This window comes from Etheostoma cragini, chromosome 9 (assembly GCF_013103735.1).
Source record: "Etheostoma cragini isolate CJK2018 chromosome 9, CSU_Ecrag_1.0, whole genome shotgun sequence".
In the NCBI taxonomy this organism is placed as follows: Eukaryota; Metazoa; Chordata; class Actinopteri; order Perciformes; family Percidae; genus Etheostoma; species Etheostoma cragini.
The window spans coordinates 26,183,475-26,198,889 of NC_048415.1; the positions used below are offsets into that span (position 1 = coordinate 26,183,475).

The following is a 15,415-nucleotide window of genomic DNA, read 5'->3' on the forward strand; positions in this document are numbered from 1 at the left end:
GGAAAAAGGCTGCAATGAAACAAAGAGTGAAAAATTTAAAGGGGTCTGAATACTTTCCGTACCCACTGTATACTCTTTCAGAACCACACCCAGCCATACATCCACATTGTGTTGGGGAACTGAGTGTGTGTTGCCCTTAATAAAAGGCCACTTATCCCCACAATGACAGAGACACGCTTCCTCACCATTCTCATTGGTTTTTAACACCTCTCTGCTTTCATTGAGCTTCTGTACAGTCGTCTCCAACTGCTCCTTCAGCCTGGACACCTGCAACATACAAACTATGTTTTCATCCACTTTATATCAAATCAGTTAGGTTGTATTCATGTGTGCTGGTGTTAGCAGGTGCAGGGCAAGATGTGTCAAGCTAAGTATTTCCGGCGCGCCCTATAAAATGACGTCATTGAGGCCGTCTGTTCCAGAGTGAAGGCCCCGCAAGATGTCGTGGGGCATGGTCGTGCACCTTTGAATTTTTCTAAGTACCCACTGCAGGCGTTGCGCTTTCAGTTCAACACGGTCGGCTGGGAAGAACAGGTTAGCCTGTAAAAACATCCCTATGATTGCTGAGGCCGATACAATCAAACTGATTATTATATTAATGTAAAAGGCTTTAGTTTTACTGGGACACTTATTTTTTTAACACAACATTTCTTGTTGTGTGTTTGGAAATCCTACACCATCTTTAGAAGGATGTATATTGAAAGCTTAGTTTTTAAATATGTATGAAGAATGATCTTCTATGCTAATTTTGAGGCTGCTGCTCTGCACTTGTGTACTGGTGTCACAGTTAGGGGTGGGGGAAAACATTGATACAGCACAGTTTCGCGATATTTTCAGTGGCAATACTTTATCGATACACAGGCGCCAATTATCTTTTATTATTGATTATATACTGTATGTGTTGGTCAGTTAGTCTGCTTGATAATCCCATTTTAAACAATAAAATGAAAGTTATATGAACAAAGAGAAATGTATCACTTTAGATGAAACAGATGTTTCTTTTTGAGGACATTTGAAATTGGGAAAAATTAAGTTGGAAAAAAAGAGGTTATAATTTGCAATATATCGCAGAATATTGCAAAATGTTTAAAATTGCAATAATACCGTATCATGGCATGAGTACTGTGATGATATCCTATCGGCAGGCGTCAGGTGATTCTTCCCCCCCAATCGCGATACACCTTTTTACCTTGTTTACCCAAATATAGTGTTTTGTGATCTCGCGGGGACGACGTGCGCGTGTGTGCATGTGTGCATGAAGTGTGTGTGTGTGAAGACCTACCTGCTCCTCCTTGGTGCTGAGCTGCTGCCGAGCGCTTTGCAGATCCTTGTCAACATTCTCCAGTTTTTCAGACGTTTCTTGGAGGACCTTCTCCTGGGACACAGTCACCATGTTCTTGACTTTGATTTTTCCGACAAGGCCTCGCACCTCGCCCTGCAGCTTCTTAATGATGCCGTTAGCCTGGCTCAAAACAAAACAGGAGGAGAAAGAAGAAACAGAAGGTGCCGTTATACACTCAATTTATTAGGTATTGATATTAAGTTATGGTTATTAATCTATGAAGTGATCCACATAGACTGTGTGTTTGTAGTGGCCCCAGGCGGGTAGTGATGGACCAACAAACGTGAAGTGGCTTGATCCTGATATTGTGTTTGTATACTGTAGCAGAAGAGCAGCCTGCATGCAGCTTCACCAACCTTTATCAGCTCCTCAGACAGGGACTTCACCGTGGTCTCAAGCTTTTTTATCTGACCTTCTTTACTTTCAACATTTTCTTCCATTGATTCCTGAAAACATAGAGGTTAAGATTAGACAGTAACTTTAACCAGACCCCTTCCCCTGCCCTCCTCCTCCTTTCTCACTTCTCCGGATGATGTATCACTTCCTTGCTGTTGACCGTAGCACATCGATACAGAACTCCACAGAATAGTGTAACACAGTATATGTGTGCAAGCAACAGCCGTAAAGACCCTGAAGAAGACACATCAGCAATTGTGAAAACATACTGCCATGTGAAATAAATAACTTTTCATCTGGTCACAAAGCCTCCAGAGTGCCTTGGGTGATTTTTTGATGGAGACTTGCATGTGAAAGCAGATTCTAGCCGTGCAGTGAGCTCTTCACAAGATGGAAGAAGCACAGCGCACCTAAATAACAATAAATGAAAACAGCTAAAGATCCAAAGAACACCTGTGCAGTATGTGATCACCACACACACAGCATGTAAGAATGAGTCTGGCGTTCTTCCAGACTAACTAATCAGTGTGAACTGAATGCATGTGTGTGCTGGCACTGAAGGATAAACCCGTTTAAAATTATTTGATTTTGGACTTCCTCGCTCTGTTTTGTAGCGGGGAGAGCCGCTGTACCTTCTGCTGCTGCGTTGCTTCCAGCACGTCTTTGGTGCGGCGCATCAGCTGATCCTTGTCCTTGACCTCCTGCTCCAGAACTGCCACTCTCATCTGCAGCTGGCTCAGTGCTCGCTCGCCGTCGTGGACCGCAGAGTCCAGAGTGCCGTTCTCCCTCCGCAGAGACAGCAGCTGTTGCTTGGACCGCTGGCACTCCTACATACAAACACACACAATGTATCTTACCACAGAGTGAAACCAGCTGATTCTGCAGCTTCATCCTGACTTTATTTATCAGAACTTTAATGTATTTTGATGTTACTCTGTTCTGCTTATTTCAAATTATTATAGTGAGAACTCATAAATAACTAATATTAGGGAAATCTGTTTATGTTATGAGTTTCTGGAAAACACACACACACAAGCACCCAACCAAATATTGGTATTGGTCTTACAAATCCTTTATCGGTTGGACTCTAAAGTTTAATATCAATCTAGCTGGTTTCAACGTATGGTTTAGTGTAGACCTTACACTCTGTCCTATCGGAGAACTTACTGTACACACAGCTGCTGCAACAGGCTGCTGTAGTGTAGCTGGCCAGCAGCAGACTGACAGTCAGAGACTAGCTGGGAACACAGTGGAGCTACAGAGACAGAATTATGGGTCTCGCTGGCATTCCTGGTGCACTCACCTCCTCGGCGCCCACTATTTTGATCTTAAGGTCTCTGATGAGCGCCTCGTTCTTGTACTTCCTCTCGGTCAGCTCTCTGTTGGAGGCCTCCAGCTCCGACACGCGGCTCTGAAGCTGCTGGCTGCTCTGCTTATGAGCACTCTCCAGCTCGTAGCGGAGCTGCTCCGTCTGCTGCTGAAGCCTGCTCTGGTACTGAAACACAGCGGGAAGACACAAAACAGCTGTCAAGTCCAGCTCCAGGTTGCTTGGTAGGTTCCTAACGCGAGAGACTCAGCGCAGTCCAAGCCCCTCCCAACCCGTGTGGCCAGATGAGGCGTCTTACCTCTGCAGCCTTCTCTCGCTCCGACTGTAACTCCTGAGAATGGCGGCTGGACAGAGAGCTGCTCTGACTCGTCCACTCTGAACGCAGTTTGTCCAACTCTTTAGTCTTCTCGGATAGAGTCTGTGAGGGGAAAGCAGGTTCAGATAAGTTACGTTTGTTTTTAACCACTGCAATTGGTGGACTACACGTCCAGGGACGAACAGACAAAAGAGTGTTACAGCAGGACTCTCTTTAGATGACAGCTGAACGTGCACAGAAAGCACACCTGTTGAGCGTAAGTCAGCTGCCTGGACAGATCGTCTTCGGTCTTCTTCAGCTTCATCTCCAGGGACTGCTTCTCTGCCTGAAACATTGAGATGGCATGTCTTTAAAAAGGACTGATAAGAGGATTCCAAGTTCACCTTTATTTATCTAAAAAAAAAAAGACAAACACAACACAGGACACATATCAGCACATCAACGGAGACACTCCTTCCCTCAAAACCAACAACAGGATTGAACTGGAAAATACACAGGTAATTATGTCATAAATAACGCTGACAGGAATACATTTATAAATAAGCACATACTATATAGGATTTCATGAGATCTCACTCCATTAAATTCAGGTTCCTAAGAGCCACAGGAATAAAAGAATCCCTGGCACGTCTAGTTCTTAACATAGGTAGCCTAAAACGCTGACCTGAGGGGAGCAGATTAAATTTCCCAAAGAGTGGGTGATCATGGTCATTGAATAATCATTCCACTGAAACTTTTACTTTAAAGTTAATTAGCGGAGACCTCTATTTCCCTAACATATCCATGTGATGGCTTGCATATCTGTAGATTTTCCAATTAGAAGACATTTCCCCTCAGCAGCTCTGTTTAAAAAGGCCAGACAGCCATATGATGATGATGATTGTGATGATGATGTTCTAACCTTGAGAGAGGACAGACACACTGCCAGATAGTCTTTGACCTCTTTGTCAGAGCCTGGGACCAGCCGCAGAGACAAGTGGTTCAGGTGTTTGAATGCGTTGGTCTCAACAACACTGAAGTTGCCCGGTCCATCGAGCACTGCAGACGGACTGGACAGGTGCAGGAGGAACCTGTGGGAAAGGTCAGAGGTCACATTACACACATCTCTAGTATGGAGTCCGCCCTGCAGATTAAACTCCAAAAGCTGATGAAAGCATGTACTGTTCTCTCTGGGAGTGTGAAACAATCAAACTAACTGATCTCAGCAATATATTGGGGTGGCAGTAGCTCAGTCAGTAGGGAGTCGGGTTGGGAACCAGAGGGTCGCGGTTCAAGTCCCTATACAGACCAAAGTATGGTGGTGGACTGGTAGCTATAGAGGTGCCTGTTCACCTCCTGGGCACTGCCAAAGTGCTCTTGAGCGAGGCACCAAACCCCCAACTGCTCAGGGCACCTTTCTATGGGCAGCCCCCTCATTCTGACATCTCTCCATTGAGTGCATGTATAGGTAATAAGCATGTGTGTAATTCAGGCCTGTGTGCAATAACAGTGTGAAAACATTGTGATTTCCCCTTTCGGGATTAATAAAGTATACATTATTATTATTATTATTATTATTATTATTATTATTATTATAATAATATCCATCGTCATCCGCTTGTCCTGGGTCGGGTTGTGCCGACAGCAGCTCTAGTAGGGAACCACAAACTTCCCTTTCCTAAGCCACATTAGCCAGCTCTGACTGGGGGATCCCGAGTCGTTCCAGGCCAGAGTGGAGGTTTAATCCCTCCACCTAGTCCTGGGTCTCCACGAGGCCTCCTCCCAGCTGGACGTGCCTGGCCCAAACCACCTTGACTGTTCCTTTTGATGCAAAAGGAGCAGGGGCTCTACTCCGAGCTCCTCACGGATGACTAAGCAGCTCGCCCCATCTCTAAGGGAGACGCCAGCCCCCCTTCTGAGGAAACCCATTTCTGCCGTTTCTACCCTGGATCTCGTTCTTAGGTGATCACAATATTCATGATCACAATATTTATGAAAAAGAAAATGAACATTGACTGACAGCAATCATCATGTAGTGTGCCGCTGAATGTATCTGGTTGGACAGAGTCGTGTGGTGGTACCTGGGATTGTCGGACTCCTGCTCAGAACAGCACAGATTCAGCAGGTCGATAAACTTCTGAGGAAATGATGCAAAGTCTATGAGGAGCCCCTGCTGCACCTTCAGACTACACCAACAGTAAGACAGACAGGAGAGATCAGAGAGAGGGAAACAGCTGCTTCCTGACATCCTACAGTCAAACAGCGATCATCTACTCACCTTTGGAAATCCTCTTCTGATATGGACAGGTTGAAGAGAAAGTATGGATCCATATCATCGGTAAGTCTTACTAGAAGATCCTAATACCAACAAAGAAGTAAGCCTATTGGTTACACTGGAAACTGCAGCCTCAAAGAGGCGAGAGCTCGTTATTCTCTATTATTTCATTAAAACTACCAACTGCTTATGCCAAACTCACCCTTTTGTGAACAGGACTGGTTGTCAACTGGAGGTCAATGGTGACACGGATATTAGCTTTCCTATAAAATAAGCAGTTCAAATTGTTACAACTGGCTTCATGCAGTCTTTATCATGTGGATTATTTAAAAGATATTATTGGTGATACATCATGTAACAGTTTCCAATAGCAACAAAATTAATATCAAGAACTTTTCTGGAACTCAGGCCCCTTTTTCGTGAGAGCACAGCTGATGGCAGGATGAGCAGCTGTCTCTCTCTCTCTCTCTGCGCTGGAACCAGAGAACAGTCATGGACTCACATGATCCGACCCTGGTCAGCAAGGACCACCACAGACCGGCTCTGTGACGCCACCACGGGCCGGCTCTGGGACGCCACCACGGGCCACGGGACGCCTTGGGGGTGTCACAGAGCCTAGCATCTGCTTCACGTTTATCAGCCTCAGACATCATCACACCTCATAGCTCTACGTTGTGCCCTGTTGTTTTTAGTTACACATTACAGCAAGGTCAGGTTTGGCTCGTCCTCCCTTTGTTTTGGCCAGCCATGGCATTTGACATGCATATGCTCATTCTCCTCTTACTTTGAAGGTGCTGTAAGATTCCAACTGTAAGACAACGGAACATACATTTTGAGCAGCTAAAAAAAGTACTTGATCTGAGTTTCACAGAGCACAGTGCTGTCAAACGTCCCTACTAAATTCCCTACATAAGAAACCCAATTATAAATATGTATCCGAGCAATCTCAAATCTCCAATGTTATGTTGGCACATTTAGTGCTTTATGGACACCTGCAGACTTCATCTGCTTTATGGGACATCTGAATTTCTGTGTGAAAAGAAAAAAAAAAACTCTTCATTTGATTTTGATAGGTGCAAGTTTCTAAAACATACACTTGTTTTTTAAGCTTTTAAAACGAATGCTTGTTAGGCTACTCTTATGCGTTCAACTGCTGTCAGCTGGCTCCAGGTGAGCACGTGAACCATCATTCAATATTACAAACAAAATCACCTCGTTCATTATTAACTAGACTCAACTGATTGCCGCCATCAGACACCTGGTTCAGTTCCACCCGAGGACGCTCACGTTTCTTGTGCTTAACATTATTGCTGCTCAGAATGACGTCTGTCTTGTAAAAACACAAAGTGTCTCTGACCTGTCCCCGCAGTCAAACAAAGTGTCCCTGACCTGGCCCCGCCGTCAAAGTGTCTCTGACCTGTCCCCGCAGTCAAACAAAGTGTCTCTAACCTGGCCCCGCCGTCAAACTGTCTCTGACCTGTCCCCGCAGTCAAACAAAGTGTCTCTAACCTGGCCCCGCCGTCAAACAAAGTGTAACCTGTCTTCGCAGAGAAACAAACCGTATCTGACCTGTCCTCGCAGTGAAACAAAGTGTCTCTAACCTGGCCCCGCCGTCGAACTGTCTCTGACCTGTCCTCGCAGTGAAACAAACTGTCTCTGACCTGTCCTCGCAGTCAAACAAAGTGTCTCTGACCTGTCCTCGCAGTCAAACAAAGTGTCTCAAACCTGTCCTCGCTGTGAAACAACTTGTCTATAACCTGTCCCCACATTCAAACGAAGTGTCTCTGACCTGTCCTCGCAGTCCCTGGCCCTGACGTGGACGTGCAGCGTCTTGCTGAACAGTGTCTCCATGTCGAAGCACGGGGAGCGGCAGAGAGTTCGTCAGTAACCCGGCTCGTGCTCCTTTATTCGGACATGTAGCTGCTCCTTCCTCCTCACTGTTTTGGATTTGGCGCTTTGAGCCGCCAACTATCGCCCTGGAAACGGAACAGGAAGTCTCTTCTTCTTCTTCTTCTTCTTCTTCTTGCAGCAGCTCGTGGGCGCGTTCCCGACCCCTGCTGGTGAAGCAGAGGTTAGGCAGGAGAGCAGCAAACAAGCAAACCCAAGGGAAACTCAAGACTGGTCTGGAACATCCCCATAGCTGTAGTTTATTGGTTTGTTTGTGGTCTTGAATTTTTATTTTTTAGCTTCACACATTAAAGTGTCCTTATTTTGTGTGTGACATGTAAGTTATGGTTCTAATATTAGTTATTTTATTGGGCAATAAAGACCGATTTTTTCTGAACATCAATGACATTCAAAACGGTGGTAACTGAAACAGATGTACAACACAACATGCAGTGTGTATACACATGTGTATTGCAAACAGACCTAAGAACTACACAGATAAAAATATCAACACCACCGCCTTCAAAGTGAATATAAAATAACTATAACACATGTAAATGCATATGTTGATGTTGTCGAAACCCATAAAATTGACACATGGACACACTTGCAGAGGGCATCTTGGAAGTTTGTGATCAAAACTGTATGGTGATGTAACCAAGTGGTGTCCCATTTCATAGGGGCATGTCTTCACCCCTAGCCCTTACCTAGCGCTAGGGGTTAAGGGGTACGGGGTAAGATGGAGAAATGGGATTCAGCCTAAATGATTCTTGTTACTAATGAAATTATTTGGTACTTTCCCTGGAACCTTTCCCAGCAGATGTCCCAAAGTAATACTGTGTTAATCAATCAATGAACCAATCTGTCCTGATATTGATTCCCTTCTTTCCTCATATCGTACCCATTCAGTCCTTAACCCTCCTGTTGTCTTCGGGTCAACTTTGACCCCTTTTGGAAAAGTTTCTATGTCAGAAATGTATTTTTTTTCAAATTGTCCAAAAAAGTAACGTGGATGGTTCCCAACAATGCTCCAGACAAGTTAAATGAATAATCAGTCCAGCCATTAAATGCGGGTGTTTTTTGTCAATTTTATAGCATTTGGAAAATTGATAAAAGAACTTGTGTGTTAAAAATGTAACAACAAAAAAAATACTGAAAAAGGACAAATGTCAATAAAAGTGACTAAAATGTGAACAAATGTAAAAAACAAACAAAAAAACTGACAAAAAATGTGGAAAATATGCCAAACAAAGCGACAAAAAAGTTAAAGAAGGTGACAACTGTAAAAAAAAAAAATTAAGTTTTTTTTAAATATTTGGGGAAAAATTTCAAAAGTTTCAGAAAAAGTTGACAAAAACAAGGGGGGGAAAGACAACAAAAGCTCGAAAAAGACATCTCCTGCTACAGAAACACAAGCTGCTCTGGCACAAATATACATCATTTTATTACATCGTGTGCGATGGAGACGCTTGTGCGCAAGGGGACATCGGGGCTTTCAGTCCCAGTGCTCGAGGACGTTGCTTTTGTCCGTTGTCTCCTGGAACGTTTCTGAATTTTCCAGGTTTTCTTGTCTGGGGCGTCACAGGGAAACACACATATCTGTACCAACACATTCTGGGTTTTCCTCTCAACTCTGTTGAAGTGTGAACACACATCAGTCATTCATTACAGAGCCGAACAAATATCAATAAATCCCAGATAACTAACAGTTAAGTCTAAACTTTTTTTTACATACCACAGTTTCCCTCTTACAATGTTAGCAATCAATATTTCCTGAATGAGAGAGCCTGACTTTAGAGAGCAGTAGAAGGCTCTTTGTGTGTGTGTGTGTGTGTGTGTGTGTGTGTGTGTGTGTGTGTGTGTGTGTGTGTGTGTGTGTGTGTGGGGCTGCTGGCCCGTCATGCAATGAGGCTGTGCTGTTTCCCTTTCAGTAAAAGACCCCAGCCAACGCCCTGTGCTCAAACAAGTTTATCAAATAAAGGGTCATGTCTTCAGTTAGTTTTCCATGTATGGCTTCATTTTCCTGCAGACATAATGAGGGCGGGCCTGTTGTTAATGCACTCTACATCTGCTGATGCTCTGCTCTGTGTCGGCTCTACTCTGTCTGCTCTACTCTGCTGTCAGCGCTGTGTCTGCTCTACTCTGCTCTGCTCTGTGTCTGCTCTGCTGTCTGCTCTACTTTGCTCTACTCTGCTCTGCTCTGTGTCTGCACTGCTGTCTGCTCTACTCTGCTCTACTCTGCTCTGTCAGCCGTGTCTGCTCTTTATGCCCTGTGTCTGCTTTGCTGTGTCTGCTCTACTCTGCTCTGCGTAAGCCCTGTGTCTGCTCCTTCTGCTTTGCTCTGTCTGCTCTGCTGTATCTGCTCTGTGTCAGCTCTGCTCTGTGTCTGCTCTGTGTCAGCTCTGCTCCGGTAGATTGATGTATGTGATTGAAGAACACTCTTACCAATAATGTTCCCCACGTGAGTGTAATCTTTACACTTTCATGGATCCTTGCTGGATGGATTTTCATTTCTCACCTCTACCTGAACAACATGGCCACCTATAATCCTCTGCAGGCCTCCACAGTTGTCATGTTATGAGCAGATATGAATACCATGAACAATCAGTTGTGGTATAGCTTGTTTATTGATGGTATATTTTTGCATAGGGAAACATACTCATTTCCAGTAATGAATTCATCAGCATTTGCTGATAGCAATGGCTAAATATGGTTATAATGACATTTTATCAAAGATGTTAATATCCCCCACAGCAGAACAACATTAGGTCAGAAACACGGGTTCAGACAGCTGTCACTCATTCAAACAGGGACAAAAACACAGACCCTGGACAGATAGGTGTTGATCAGACATCCTGCCCTGTCCCTGTCTCAATGCGGTCTTAGAGGAACACTTTACATCATGCAAATAAAGGTTGATTACTGAATTTAGCTTTAGCTGAAAAACATCCAAAGGAAAAGTACTCAAAGCTGGCGTTAAAGCTGCTACAAACTACATCCAGTCCAGAGCAGAGCCCTCTCCCCATGAGCGTCTCAGGCCAGGTCAATGTCAGATCACAACAAAGACTTCTATGATCTTATATCAGATGTCCATTAAAATCATATATCAAGTTAATTTGCCAAGGTAGATGAGAAACCTCTGGTACAGAATGGGTTCTTTGGGAAGTGGCCATGGTGCGATAATGCACTCTGAGATGTTCCAATTTAGAAAATAATAGACCTTTGACCTGGGCCTTGGGGGGACCATCATCTATCATTGATTACCCATCGCCCTGACGGCCTGTGTGGACTGGAGTCATGCAATAACTGATGGAAGCTGTTCATGCCTATGCTCTCTCTGATGTAAGGGATATATATCTGGAAGCAAGCAAAGCAGTCCTTTACTATAATATCTGAAAAGTTACGAGAAGAAAAAATCCTTAAAGTATGAGACTGCATAAAAATGTTCTCTGAGAAACTCTTCGTTGGTTACAAACTGTGTTCAGCTCATGGATTATGCGGTGTGCAGAAGCAAAGTACCCGCACATACAGAAAGGAATCCATACGTCACAGGAAAACCTGCAGCTCTACAAAATCGGATCGGAGGTTTCCAACTGCTGCCAGTCTGAACTACAGAAAGGCTTTGAAGGGCCATTAACAAATACATTTCAAGTAAGAAACAGCAAAAAGAAACTTACAAGGTTACAAGGATTTCAGGCAACAACAAGGTAGAGTGTGACATGGCATTAGTCGTTTGTAGAAAAGAGCCCTCTATGAAAAATGCCCCAAACCCAAAACTCAATTGTCAGATACGGACCTTTCTGCACATCTGAACAGACCTGCTCACCATACTAACACTAACCTAAAACGCTTCTGATTCTAATGTAATGAATCCTAATTGTTTGGTGGTTTTCTACTAACAATGCTGACAGCGGTCAGGATTGTCCCGCAGAGTGAAGACAAATCTAGAGGGAACCTAACACCGTCACGTTAACAACCTGCAGCCAACTCGCTTAAATAGAAACGGACCATTCCGACAGCAGGATTTGGGACTTATCATCCTGCCAATCGTGTCAGCTTAGCAGCTTCGCCCAAGTTGAACACAGCATCAAGTGGATCCAGTGTTTACTTCAGGAAACCTGGGGATCCTGATAACTGCTAAATGGGACACAAGGGCTCCGAACTGAGAGAAGGTAGTAGCAGTACACCGACTATGAATGCATAGTTAACCAATAGCTCCTGAATAAATTAAGGACTGTAAAGTAGGCAATAGATATTAAAGAGGAAATACGTAATGATTTGTTCCTGTAGATGCCACGTTATCATGTTTATATTTTAAAGTCATGGTTCATATTTTATCATGATCTGCTGCACTGTTCAATCCCTGCACCCGTTTACTTTTGCACATTATCATTAAACACAGATTACAATAGTATCTCACCTTTTCATGGTTATTGCATTTCTGTGAGTGATTTTTTATTATTATTATGTATGTGTGATATATGTGTTTGTGTGTGTTTGTTGTGTTATGGTTGTCTGCCTACTGGATGCCTAAAATTCCCTAACAAACTGTTCCTGAATACCTGAAAAAAAAACGTAACACTGCATCTTTATTATTCAAGTCCCTTAAGTTACATAGGGCATTATACTGAGTTGTTATTTGGCACACATTATTGTTCTAGAGTTAATATGGTACATGGATTCTGGGGTCTACAAAAGACACGGATTTGAACACTGCCAGAGACAAAAGGCCAGTGCATCTGGGTATGGTTCCGGCTAAAAACATTAAGTGTGATGTGTTATAGTCCGGATCTAATTGGGTCTCCGACTGACGGTCATTAATGACCAAGTAACTGGGAGATTCAGGAGATACTTATTAACTATTCATTCGTTAGCATGACACTGCTGATTATTCCCTAGTTCCCGTCTTTGGTAACCTTTCTGTGAAGTGGCATCGCCGCATCTTTCCCCGAGGCGAAAATAGACCCCATCTTTAATCTGACCTCAATTAGGACCATTATTTACAGTCTGTCAGTGTTTCCTCTAGACGTTCTTCCACTCTTCGGGTTCTCCACTGGCCTGATCTGGTGGTGTCCCAGTACCAGCCCGTGGGACACTGAACAAAGCAGCCAAATGATCGGCACTGCTTCTGTTGGTTGCTGACCTACTGTTATATTTGAACAGAGCAGAGAAAGTGGAGAGATCAATGTTCGCATGAGAGGCTAAATGCATGCGATGAACACATTATTCTCACCTCTGCACATTTTGGACTCCAGATGTCCTGCTCATTGTGATTATCTAGCCTAGTTTGACACCAAGGCCTGGGTTTACTGTATGACTCGCTATATCATTTATGATAACCAAGTGAATCTACTTGGTCCATTTTGTAGGGTGGAATGAAGAGACACTTCACTCAGCTGTGGAAGCGTTTTTGCTCTCTTTGTGCATGTTCTAATGTCAGTGAGAGAGAAAAAGAATCACAAGCCATAACCTGCTCCAACACACAACCAATCCTCTCCTGCCAGGACAACAGGACGGATAAACGTTAGCTTCTCTTCTTTTAGCTGTGGAAGACAGCTGATGTAAATGAAAGTATTAAGCTGGTTTCGGTGTTATTTTTTTCAATTTGAACTAGAGAGACTTTAGCTGTTCCTGTTGTGCATCATAGGCAGAAACAACCATGTGACAGTCCAGCGTCATACCTGGTGCTGCTGGAGACACAGATCACCAAAGTCGACTTATTTAGGACATTATTACAGCCAACGTAGGGAGTGCAAACAACAACCTGGTATCTGTGACTCAAGCTCTGAGTTCCGAGCTTCTAATCATCACTACTGAGCACATTTTACTCAGTTTTGTGTGTGTGTATCTGTATCTGTGCTCATTTCTTAAGCACTCGTCACTAAAAAGAGGTCCACAAGATCTAAGAGCTGCCCCAGGACTTGAGTCAGCCAGGTCTGCTAGCTTTCCACCGACGGTGTTCAGTGTCCATCACTGATCCAGTGTCAGCTATTAAGCGTTCTAGTTCCCTTCGTCCCCACTTCCAATATTGTCTCTCTCCACTACAGTGTTTACCATTCATGGTCCTCACACATCTGAGCTTAACTCAGACCCATCTCATGGGTCTTCCTCAGCTACTTGGCCAGCATCTCAAACATTTATACATCCTTTTTATGACTGATAAGTCCAAATGTACACATTTTAAAACACACACTGTTGGGTTTAAAACTATAATGCTACAAGCAACACAGTAAAAACAACTCAAGAAACAACTAAAGACTAACATGAACGCCAAGCGGAGGAAGAATAGTGTTACGTGCATGCACCCATATAAAAGTCAAACTCATCTATGGCCTTTGTAGTATCTCGTGCCGTGATTGGTCACGTGGTCAGAGTCATCTTATGGACGGTGTTCCAGTGGCCAATCACAGGGCTGCTTAACATCTCTCCATTTGATGGGGTTGAGTGGCTTGGCCACTTTAAATGCCTGACAAAATATTCACAATAAGACTTTTCCCTGCAATAAATACTGTCATCAAGATGCAGGCAGAGCTGAGGTTTTTGTTGGGAGGACCTTCTATAGTGTTTGGTTCAAAACATTTCACCAATGTCAGTGTCACACACACACCAATCTTAGCCAGATCAGCTGCCTACAGTGGAGGGACGTCTGAGATGTGCTGCTACAGCTGTTGTCTAGTTTTAGTCTCTCAGTACTTTGACTCCATGTTTCTATCGATGTGGAGGGCCAATCACCACATCTACCTTATGAGCTGATAACCTGGAGGCCAGGGTTGGGATGTGTTAGCTCAGCTCCGTGCAGAGCTATGTACTACAAATACAACAGGTCCACACTGTGTGTCCTTCTGTGTGACGCTCAAGTGTTATTCCCCAAATGTCAGACTTTCCCTCCCGCTGTGTTCAGCGTGATGGTAGCAGAGGAAAGGCGATGCCCCCGGCTCTGCTCCATACACTACACTGTTTAAATTAACACTGTGTACCTGCTACACCGCTTCATGTCGAGCCATCACACATGCAGCTTTTTTTGTTGCTGTTTTTTAAGTGCTACCAGCTGTACCATGAAAAGTGAGACCACTTTTCCTTAATGTATTATTGTTGTCTAACTAAAGGCAAAGGCACATAATGTGTTTCATGACGTATCGTGCAAAATAGAAGTTTAATAACAGGGCTATTATACAAATCTAAAGAAAGAGACAGCCCTCCAATCGACTGAGGATAGAGAGCAGAAAAGAGAGGGAGAGGTATCATCAGTTTGAGCCATGCATTCATTTGGTCGCCACAGCGACCAGGGCAGCACCATGCACTGTACATCAAGTGGAAGCCAACTTTAACCAAAGCCCAGCTCCTATCAGCAAATTCAGAGTGAACTCTGAAGCCTGCAGACGCTGACACTAACCCCAACCCGGGGGAAAGGAATGGAAAAACACCCCTGTGATCAGGCTGAATGCAAACCAACGTTTAGACACGGCCCGACTGCATGCAGAGTCAGCCAGTGAGTGGAAAACAACGTTTTAAAAGAAAAAGAGATCTGAAGGAAAATATGAAATGATTTCAAACACACACAGCCACTCTCTACAGCGGGTTCACACTTCACTCTGAATGTTACTACCGTAGTTATCTTTCACTACGGCAGGTTACATCTGCAAAATCTTTTTGTGATGCCACGGATGTTTGCTTTCTAACCGGAGAAATACAAAAAAGTGTGTAAATCCAATATTTCCACTGGCCGTGCAGCACTGCTCCACTCAAGCTTCACTGGACATACTGTTACACTAGGTCTGCTGCTCAGACTGCGGCAGGGGTTGGAAATATTGGTTTCAACCTCAGAAAACATTTGATCATTCCAGATGGAAGACAGCAGTGGGACCACGGCCGTAAACTACTTTCTGGATCACG

At 44.0% G+C, this 15,415-nt stretch overlaps 1 protein-coding gene across 1 annotated transcript in view; it reads right to left on the reverse strand.

Annotated features, from left to right (window-relative positions):
- Nucleotides 1-7,664, reverse strand: part of sass6 (SAS-6 centriolar assembly protein) — a 10,626-nt gene extending 2,962 nt beyond the window's left edge. Inside the window, exons 1-12 of the mRNA XM_034880591.1 lie at nucleotides 7,425-7,664; nucleotides 5,838-5,898; nucleotides 5,639-5,718; nucleotides 5,442-5,546; nucleotides 4,283-4,451; nucleotides 3,629-3,706; nucleotides 3,364-3,483; nucleotides 3,042-3,233; nucleotides 2,371-2,565; nucleotides 1,699-1,788; nucleotides 1,283-1,462; nucleotides 186-267 (exon numbers count right to left, since the gene is read on the reverse strand). Coding sequence (XP_034736482.1) covers nucleotides 186-267; nucleotides 1,283-1,462; nucleotides 1,699-1,788; nucleotides 2,371-2,565; nucleotides 3,042-3,233; nucleotides 3,364-3,483; nucleotides 3,629-3,706; nucleotides 4,283-4,451; nucleotides 5,442-5,546; nucleotides 5,639-5,718; nucleotides 5,838-5,898; nucleotides 7,425-7,486 — 1,414 coding nt within the window. The 5' untranslated portion in view covers nucleotides 7,487-7,664. The remainder of the gene's footprint in view (nucleotides 1-185; nucleotides 268-1,282; nucleotides 1,463-1,698; nucleotides 1,789-2,370; nucleotides 2,566-3,041; nucleotides 3,234-3,363; nucleotides 3,484-3,628; nucleotides 3,707-4,282; nucleotides 4,452-5,441; nucleotides 5,547-5,638; nucleotides 5,719-5,837; nucleotides 5,899-7,424) is intronic.
- Nucleotides 7,665-15,415: the final 7,751 nt, after the last annotated feature.